Source organism: Cottoperca gobio, chromosome 21 (assembly GCF_900634415.1).
Source record: "Cottoperca gobio chromosome 21, fCotGob3.1, whole genome shotgun sequence".
Classification (NCBI taxonomy): domain Eukaryota; kingdom Metazoa; phylum Chordata; class Actinopteri; order Perciformes; family Bovichtidae; genus Cottoperca; species Cottoperca gobio.
This window is the reverse complement of record NC_041375.1, coordinates 16586041-16596597: the sequence shown is the minus strand read 5'-3', so window position 1 is coordinate 16596597 and position 10557 is coordinate 16586041. Positions and strand designations below refer to the sequence as shown.

Here is a 10557-nt window from a genome sequence, read left to right as displayed (position 1 = left end):
CTTTTCAGCCACAGGAGCATTAGTGAGGTTGGCCGCTGATGTTCAATAAGACCTGCAGTCGTCGGCGTTGGATAGATCAGGGCGCTGTGACAAGTTCTTTCACGCTAAACATTTCTGGATGGACTTTCGCTTTGTGCACAGGGACATTGTCATGCTGAAACGGAGAAAATCCCTGCCAGAAAGTTTGAAGCGTACTATTGTTTTAAATATAATTGTATGTGGTAGCATTAAGATTTCCCTCAACTGGAACCAAAGGGCTAAGCTCCAAACAGCCCCAAACCAAAAGTGCATGACTATATGTGCACAGGGGTGTCCACATACTTTGTAGTTTCTGTTTAATTGTACACGTAAGAGTGTAAACGTAAATCCTTATCATCGTGTTCAGAATGATAATTTAATGTGATTTGAAATTCATAGCAGTTAGACTTTATGTTTTTTGGGTGGTGGGAGGTTGTAGTCAGAACCCAGAAGATCTTGGCCAGGACTTTATTTTTAAAATAGATACAGAATTTCACTGGGAAATACTTAAGGTTAAATAAAACATTTGTAAATGATTAGCCTACAAATCTGTGTTTCCCTTAAACCAGGAGAGAGGTGGAATGTAGGTCTAATTGGAAAGAAAAGCAACCTCTTGATCTCAATAGAACATTTCTCAGTGAGACTCTTGAAAGTATCCCTTTGTTAATTTGTTGTTTTTTTACATAGCCTACAGGTTGGGCTACAAAGTGAGATGGTATAATACTGATCATCTTTTTTGGTAAACAAATGCCATATCAAGTGTTCGAGCTAGCGTCACTCCTCCCTGAGAAGTGCTGTGAATGCTTTTAACAATCAAGCTGTTTTTTCAAATACCCAAAGCACTGCACCCTTGAACAAAACGTTGCTTACCAAAAAACAATTGAGCTGGCCTTGTGAGTGCACGCACACATTCGCACACGCGCGCGCGCACTTACACACGTCTCCTCGCACGCAGGCACGCTCAATAAACACACAAAAAAAACTAAACATCAAAAGAAGAAGAAATAGGCTTTTGCTAAATAAAACCATCACTCGGTAATGGCTGTAAAAAGACGATAAACAGAGCAGGGACTATCTTCAAGCAATGCCATATCTTTATGCCCTTTTCTTCTATTTTGCAACTTCCTTCAGTGTACGCTCTCAAAAACAGGCTTAGAGCTTTTTTTCATAAGGGGGTATTTTTAATTCTTAAGCGAGGGATTGGTCACACTTCGTCTCATTAGCATGAGGAGCTGTATAAACCCCGCCACTGCAGAATTTTGAGCTGTGTTGAAGGGGAGGCAACAAGCGTATCTGACTGGCTGCGCGCAAGGAGCGAGTAACTTTCACTTTCAGCACTGTTCAGTTCATAAAAGCGGGAGCTGTATGGAGAGCTCACACCGGCGGTGAACTGGTCTCATCTGTTTGGCAAACAATGAGGCTGCTTACCGAGGGAAAGATTACTACGAAGATGATAACTTATTGGCACCGGTGGATTTTTATATTCTCAATCCATCAATTTTCATTTGCCTCACTGGCTCAGTCTGAGGGAAATACTATTCGCTACCAGAGCAATGAGGAGGACGCACCAGGTACAGTAATCGGAAACCTTGCCAAGGACATGTCCTTGAGTCTGTCTCATTCCTCCAAGACCAATTTCAGGATGATGAAACAATTCAATGATTCATTCATCAGGGTAAGAGAAAGCGACGGGGAACTCACTGTCGGGGAACGAATTGACAGGGAAAGAATCTGCAGACACACTCCACAGTGTCTCATCACTTTTGACGTGGTAAATTTCTCCAAAGACCGCTACAGATTGATTCATGTTGAGGTGGAAATAAAGGACATGAATGACAACTCTCCGGAGTTTCCAAACAAGGAATCTATACTCGAGATCTCAGAGAACGCAGCAGTGGGGTCCCGCATCCCTTTAGACCCAGCTGCAGACGCTGATGTCGGGTCATACTACATCCAAAACTATCAAATTTCTGTCAACAGTCATTTTACCATTGATGTGCTCATGAGAGCGGATGGGGTTAAATATGCGGAATTGGTGCTAATGAAAGAGCTAGACAGGGAGACTCAGTCATCATACACTGTGGAGCTGGTCGCCTCAGACGGAGGAAACCCTTACAGATCGGGGTCAACAAAGATAACTATCAAAGTCACTGACTTTAATGACAATAGTCCCGTTTTTGACCAGAATAGTTTTTCAGTCAGTTTGCCAGAGGACGCACCGGTTGGCGCTGTTATACTGGACTTAAACGCAGTTGATGCTGATGAGGGTTTAAACGGAGAGGTCGTCTTCGGGTTCGGAAAACAGGTTTCTCATGAGATCCGAGAACTTTTCCAAGTGGATAATAAATCAGGTCGCCTAACACTCAGGAGCCCTGTGGATTTTGAGGACAAAAGCACCTATGAGCTAGACGTGCAGGCGACCGATTTGGGACCCAACCCGACCTCCTCCGTGTGCAAAATCATAATTCACGTCACAGACGTTAATGACAATGCCCCAGAAATCAGCATCACCCCGATGACCTCCATCACGACGGGCATTGCATACATCAGCGAGGCGGCAGACAAGGACAGTCTGGTAGCCCTGATCAGCACCTTGGACAGAGACTCGGGTGTTAACAGCCAGGTCCACTGCACATTATACGGCCACGACCATTTCAAACTCCGGCAGGCTTACGAGGACAGCTACATGATAGTTACAGCAGCAGTCCTAGACAGGGAGAGGATTAGTGAGTATAACTTGACGGTCATGGCTGAAGATTTTGGGTCACCTGCGCTGAGAAAGATCACTCAATACACCATTAGACTCAGTGACGAGAATGACAACGCCCCTCACTTTACTAAAGCTGTCTATGAAGTTTCAGTGGTGGAAAACAACGCCCCAGGCGCGTATATCACTACAGTCCAGGCCAGTGATGCAGATCTGGGAAATAATGGCAAAATTACTTATAGACTTGTGGACAGTGTTATCATGGGGTCCCCAGTGAACACCTTTGTGTCTCTTAATTCAGTGTCTGGCTCCATATATGCGCTGAGAAGCTTTAATTATGAAGTGATGAAACTGCTAGACATACATATCAAAGCAAGTGATGGGGGGTCACCACAGCTGCAGAGCACAGCTGTCATCAGACTAAAAATAGTTGATCAGAATGACAACCAACCTTCTATTATACAGCCAGCCCTATACAAAGGATCTGCTGAGGTTTTCCTGCCTAAAGATGCACCTGCAGGTTATGTTGTAACCCAGATAAAGGCCACAGATGCTGATGAGGGCATTAATGCACAGCTGTCCTTTAAAATCACAGAGGGGGGACACCTGGGGTTCTCTATCAACAAAGACACAGGGAAGGTGCACGTGAGCCGACAGCTGACGTATGATCTCACAGACAATGTCAAAGTCACAGTGTCGGTCAGTGACAATGGATCCCCGGCACTTACCTCCACAGCCATTATACACTTCAGCTTCATAGAAGGAACTGTACCCAGTATGCCTTCTTTGGCCCAAAATGGCAGCGAGGAGCTCTTTGAATGGGACATGTCCATAGCCATAATTATTGTCCTGGCAGGGAGCTGCTCTCTCCTCCTGCTAGCTATTATTCTCATCACAACCATTTGCAGCCGGCGGAAAAAAGAAACAAGGGAGGGGGAGTATGATGATAAAGAAGACGTACCAAATGTGGAAAGCGTGGAAAGTGGTCATGTTGATTCATTGATTGCCAACCACAAAGGCAAAGTGTTTGATGCCCATCCATTTCCAGAGAAACCTCCATTGGCCAGCAGCAACACAACAGAAACAGGCTGTGAGGATGGCAGGCAGACAGCAGGCATCTTTGAGTCAAACAGCAGGGTGATGGAGGGTAAATTAAAGGTCAGTTATTATTTTTCAGAGATATTCAAAGTTCCTTCCGCACCAACTTTGTCATCTTTTGAATCTTGACTCAAAATTTGTGTCGAATGTGTTTATATCTTCACAGGGTTATTCTACGCTACCAGGCTATGGGAAAGAAACAGTCAGACCAATAACAATATGGAAGGGTAATTCATTCACAACAATCTCAGCAAGAGATCCCCACATCAGTGGCAAGGACAGTGGAAAAGGGGACAGTGACTTCAATGACAGTGATTCTGACATAAGTGGAGATGTGCACAAAAAAGAGTCGCCACCAACAAACAGTGAGTGTCACAAAAACTTAATAAAATACAATATTAAAGTAGAGATTCAGATAAAATAGACAATGTAAAAGTGAAATCCATGCAGTGATGGGACGTGTATTCCTCTTTGCTTCTTATAGTGTGGTTTGTATTTTAATCTAAGCCATGTAGCATACAGATTGTACAGACTCGAGTACAACAATGCATTTTGTAATACACTGGACACATTATGATTGATCTTACCTGGGCTCACTGGGGTCTTTCAACACCAAACACCCTCTAGCAAGTGAGACAGGAAATGTATCAGTATTACACCCTGACAGCACTGCTGTTTCCCACAGGTCTCTGGGCATGTACAAGCGAGTGCAAAGTGTTGGGACACTCGGACCGATGCTGGAGCCCTTCTGCTACAAGGCCCAACACAAGCATGGCCTGCGGACCACATCTGTCAACTTTTAACAAGACCGCTTCACTTCCCCGGAACACCGGGAGGGAAAACTACTACCCAGCTCACATACCCAAAACCAACGGTCTGCAAAGTGTTTACGAAAAAGTCCAACACCAGGAATTTGACTATATTCTCGTTGGTCCACAGACACCGGCCAGAATACAGGAAACAGACGAAATGTCCATTCCAGAGTACACAAACTCTTAAGATCTGACTTTATACTGTACAGTACTTTTATCCTAATTGAATCTATGTTGGATTGTTGCAGTGTTTTGTAGTATGTTGTGTGTCTTTTGGCTCATATAAGACTGTTCATTGTATCATGTGTAATATGCAAGATTTTGTACATTAATAATATATTTTTCATAATGATTCAATGTAAAGAAGAATTTTATTATGAATTTTTAAGAGCATGTGTTACTATTTAAAGGGCATGACCTATGGAAAACAATCAATTTGAAAGATTACCATGTTTGTGGTAGATTTTGTCACATTGTTGCACAAATAAAGAGTGAAAACCAAATTGTTTTGCTGTTGAACAAAAGTTAATCTGAGTTTATATGACTAAAATATAATCTTATCAGAAGAGTACAACATGTTGACCTGAGGACATATACAGAAATGCACACAGCATAACCTCATCTGAATGCATTTCCTTTGCCTTAAAGGCTTATACGCCTTGGTAAATGTAAGTAAAATGTGGTCCAGTTAAAGTTATAGCAAGCATAAGCCAATGTCATATTCTTTTCATGGTAAACAATGTAGTTACTGGGCTGCATTTCTGATCAAATGCTCTTACAATTACATATTTCTTCGAAGGTCAAAAAACTCCCTCACCTTTTCTGATTGCCTCCCGGCTTACCAATTATCCAAAAATGTGGTTCAATCTGTTTCCAAGCAACAGCAGCACCGCACATTTGAATCTCTTTTCTTACTATATTTTTTCTTTTTTTAAGTAATGATAAGGGCCGAGTAACCTTGCCCAAGAAACTCCATTTCTCCCATTGTCAAATCACAAAATTAATAATTAATAAGTAAAGGTTGTGTCTGTGTGTCTGTGATTGTGTATGGCATTGAAAGTCAATGCTGTCTTGTAACATATTGTAGGAATATAAAGACCTAAGAAGACTCACTTCTGCATACAAGTTTGACTACAGGGAGAGCAGTCTGTTCATTTCACAGAAAAAACTAAATAAATAAGAGTAAATCTGCAGTATTTATATACATTTATATCATAATTGACATCAAACTATTCAGACATGGTGATTAAATGAAAGGCATGAAGTATAACTGACTTATATGTAACTATATTCTCCTCCTAACACTGACGATTAATTAACACGCTTTCTAACACCCCTTACATCACTGCCTGTAACACATGACGCCAGATCAAAACTGCTTCAAAAGTCTTATTTTAGTTTGACATTACAGGATGGCCACCTTGCTTTAGGCGAACCGGACCTACAGGTAACATTCAGACGAAGAATTTAGCTCAAAGAATTTATATCAACTGTGCGTCATTCACACTCAAATGTCAGAAAGCCTCCTGGTGGATAACCTGATTCTCCAAAGAGAAGCCACAGTATTAGCGAAGGAATTATAGAGGACATCATGAGAGAGACTATGGAAAAAATCCAAAATACCACTCATGGATCTGGCTGTTTTGAACACTGCACGCCTCCGGTAAGACAGGCTTAATAAGTTTTTGATTAGAAATAAAATTGACATCCATGACATGTAAATAAAACTGTAGACTGTAAACCTTTAAGGTTTCTAAGAAATCAGTTGTAATTGTTTAGTTTCTTACTTTGCATCTTCTGAACTGAAGGAACAAAGCACGCCGACCTCTGTGGCGATCGGTCGCCTCCTGAGATTTGGAGCCGTGGCTCTTATTGTTGGTGCAGTGTTGATGTTGTGTGCATCCATGGCTGCTCTCTACCTGTGGAAAGTCAGTGATAAAAATGTAAGTGTCGGAGGATTACGCTGTATTACTGTGCCCCTTCAATAACAGATATCTAAAGTGTCTGCAAACATCCTTGAGGATGCTTTTAGTGAGTTGTTATTGAAGGTATAATTGTATTTATGTTAATAACAGAGAAACCCTATTAATAATCATGTTCATCGCAAGAAATTGCGTCTTTAATTATACAAATTACATACAAACAACATAAATACTTTCTGCTATTCGACTCCATCTTATTTAAAAATAATGTAATGTTTATGTTTCCTATTGGGATCACCTGTAGGGCAAACTTTCCCATCAAGGTTTGCACACAGCATCTCCTGTGGTGCTTTGCTCACATTTCAGCATGCTTAAAATACACACAGGATTTCTGGAAGAGAAGCAACACCAATAATTACTGTGCAGGGGGATTGCATGAGCAATATGAAGCTTGTTTTTCTGTATCTCATTTCTATTGTGTTTGCTACAGTGTGATTTACATAACTTGACTAATCAGTCATTTTAACGTTCCACCTTGAATTCTGCCAGGTTTATAATGTTCGTTACAGTATGAGCATCAATGGGGAGGCGAGGCAGGGCTCCGTGGAAATTGATTCAGACAACAACCTGGAGAGATTTAAAACTGGGAGTGGAGCTGAGGAAGCTGTGGAAATTCATGACTTTCAAATTGTGAGTGAGTTTGTCCTTGTTCTCTCTTCCTGAGGTAGTTCAGCTGGGAGTTTCTATGTGCTTAGCAAAGTAGCAAAGCTGTGAGTGTAAACATGGCATCTCTGTGATTTGGTGCAGGGAATAACCGGAATCCGCTTCTTTGGAGGAGACAAGTGCTATATAAAATCTCAAATCAAAGCCAACCTTCCACACAGGGGAGCCCACAACAAAGAGTCGCTGATGTTTGACCTGGTATATGCACGCTACTTAATACAGAACCGGGGGAGAATGACAGGGTTAAAAGCGAACACATCCTCTGCTTTTTTATTTTTCTAATTCAAGGACATTATCTTTTTCTTCCTGCCAGACCGATGAAGTCATGCCAGTGAGGTTTGATGAGGAGTATCTCATATGGGTTTCTGCGGAGCAGCCACTGAAGGACACCAGCTTTCTGAGCAACACAATTCTGAATCTTTGCGGGGAACTTCCCATTTACTGGCTCCAACCTAACTATCCTAAAGGTTGCCTTTTTCCTCTTTTTTCTAGATATTGTTTATTGATTCACTCCATCCCGCAGAGTCTATAAAACTAGTCTGCTATCACAGAGCATGGTTTATTCCATTTGAATTATTGTACATTTGTTCATAGTTTATTCAAAGCTGGGTTGTGATTGCCCTGGTTATCTGCTGACACACTTGTAAAATGTAGGAGCCTTGTCTGAGAAGTTGGTGAAACACTTGAACATCTTGAACATACTCTACATTTAGAGTACACCAAAAAAGGTTTCTGGTCTCGTATTAAAAAAGAATGATCTTGAAATATGCACAACTGCTTGAAATCACTGCTGCTGATTTAATTATTTAGGACATCTGAGACATCCTCAGCTATGTAGGATTGAGCTCTGAGGACATGCATGGCGTCTTGTGGATGTTGACCCAATACTCCTGCCTCTTGTGACTGCTGTAACAGATGGGGAGAGGAGAAAGAGAGACACACAGCGATCCAAACGGCAGTTTAACATGGGTGAGTTTGAGGCAGCTGCTGAGGAGAGGACCCCGGTGAGTCACGCAGAAGATGACACCTCCAGAGTCGTGGAAGAAGAGGAGGGGGCACAGTCTGCTGCGGGGTCAGCATTCAATCCGGAAAACCCCTATCATGTGAGTACCAACTTCATCAACAACACTGTTTATAATAAACAAGGCTCCAGAGCTGGTGAATTTTTTATTAACTATCAAGAGGCATATGAGCCTCGAAGCAACCCTTAAAGTAACATTAGGAGTTGAAGTTTCTCTGTTTTGTCAACACTTTTTCAGATGACTTCATAACACCATGAGTAAAATGCCAGCCCTGTTAAATAATGTATGTTCACAGAAATAGAAGTACATGGTGAGGAAATTTGCTAACCTCTGCCAGCTAATAAAGTGCCACAGCTGTTGAGTAGGTCTCATATTAGTGGCTATGATTACAGGTCGCTGGGGTAATAGCTGCAATTCCAAGTGATGAACTTATGAACTGAAGTGAATCCATCGGTTATAAAAATTCATGTTGCCTAAGAGAACTGTAGTTATATGTTTGGGTGGATGAGAAGTTTTTTTTTTTTTAAAGATTTGAAATGCAAATGAGTATAGATAAAAAAAAAAAAAAAAGGTTTGCTCTTGAAAATGAACATTGCTTCAAAACTGCAGCACAGCGAAGGGGCCGGAGAGGAAGGCGCCATGACCTTTGACACCATGTTAGACCACCAAGGGATCTGCTGCTCAGAATGCCAACGCGGCTACACTCACTGTCAGAGAATATGCGAGCCTCTGCGTGGCTACTGGCCCTGGCCTTACAACTACAGAGGCTGCCAAGTAGCTTGCCGAGTCATTATGCCATGTCGCTGGTGGGTGGCACGCATTTTAGGTGTTGTGTAACAAAACACGCTAAGATAGAATATCTTCTATTTTTTTTTTTCAAAGACCCGCAAGGTCTCTAAACTTTCCGCTTCTATGCAGTTATGCATGCAGATATTTATTTTCTGAGTTTGACTGTAAATACTAGCAGAAAGCATCCCTGTTAGCATAAAATAAACATCATGATGTACGATTATCTATATTGTAGTACCTATAATATTAAACTATTTTATCTGGATAAAATGTCTTGCATATAAACAGGTGCTTTCTTTCTTTGTATGTTGCTTCTTTCCATACAGTAAAACTGGAATACATAAATGTCATATTCCTATTTGTATCAACAGACTCACAAATGAGCACATTCATTTTTGCATCATGTAATACCAATGCTTAAAGCGCTGTACTATGTTTAATGGAAGGTATGGGAATGAATCCAAAGCAGATCATGTACCTTTTCTGACTGGGTAGGCTTCAATAAATTCTAATTACAGTATATGCTGGCTTTGATGTAGATGTTGTTTTGTGTCACATCTTGTTTCCATGGTTCCACTGGGTGTTTTTTTGATAAAACTGAAGTGACAGCAATGGTTGCCATAACTTCCATTCACTGCTCAGAATCAGTTTGAGGGCAATGCAATTTGTGCATACTGACATCTGCATTGATGTGAACTAATGTGAGATGAGTGTCATGGCAATGATGGAAAATATTTCCATAAAAGTGACATTTATAATAAATAAATAAATCTTTTTTTCTTTTTTTTTCTATAAAAGGAGAGGAGTGTGGATAAGCTACCAAATAACATGATCACAGAGACAGGGCACAGCTGTTATTGGGGCTTGTGGTGCAGGCTATTCTGAATACCTCAAAATCAAAAGAAATCAGATTACGATCTCTAAAGCCATATGCCAACTTTCTAAATAATTGAAAGGAGCCATGTTGCGATCAAGACAATTTCACACAGGGTGATCCAGGCACATCAAATTACAACAGATGTGAAATTGCACCATATCTGCCACTAAGGCCGCATTGAAACTCTGAAGCAGTGTGAGGAAACAACACAAAGAGATGCTTGTCTCTTTGCTAGGAGATCTTTCCTGGTTTTCATGGGGGTAGAGGTGCTTATCACATCTGCAGCGCTGATAAGACGGCCTCTGTGCTTCCGTAGGCTATATAATATTAATCCCTCTCCCACGTCTGCCGATGCACTTAAAGGAAGGTGACAAGCATGACATATCCAGGACCTCCTGATGGCTCGTGCTCTGGAGTGCAGCCGCTAAAAGAGCCCCAAGTACCCTCAAGTGATGTAAATTTGCAGGGGGAGTCCAATTTCCATCACAGCACTGTCACTGCCATGGTCATTAAACTAAATCATCCCGCGGTGTGTCACACAGCTCCCATTTTAAAGTCCCCTCAATAATGGAGTTATACTTGGACTGCA

At 41.5% G+C, this 10557-nt stretch overlaps 2 protein-coding genes across 2 annotated transcripts; both read left to right on the top strand.

Annotated features, from left to right (window-relative positions):
- The first annotated feature begins 1322 nt into the window (after window positions 1-1322).
- Window positions 1323-5129, top strand: LOC115026334 (protocadherin 8). Its single transcript, XM_029459120.1, has 3 exons — window positions 1323-3883; window positions 3990-4188; window positions 4509-5129. The coding sequence occupies exons 1-3, from the start codon at window positions 1433-1435 to the stop codon at window positions 4820-4822; spliced, it is 2964 nt and encodes a 987-aa protein (XP_029314980.1). The 5' UTR covers window positions 1323-1432; the 3' UTR covers window positions 4823-5129.
- A 1097-nt stretch (window positions 5130-6226) lies between these two features.
- cnmd (chondromodulin) lies at window positions 6227-9139 on the top strand. The gene is made up of 7 exons (XM_029459523.1): window positions 6227-6298; window positions 6444-6578; window positions 7107-7247; window positions 7365-7478; window positions 7594-7747; window positions 8196-8383; window positions 8912-9139. The coding sequence occupies exons 1-7, from the start codon at window positions 6227-6229 to the stop codon at window positions 9137-9139; spliced, it is 1032 nt and encodes a 343-aa protein (XP_029315383.1).
- Window positions 9140-10557: the final 1418 nt, after the last annotated feature.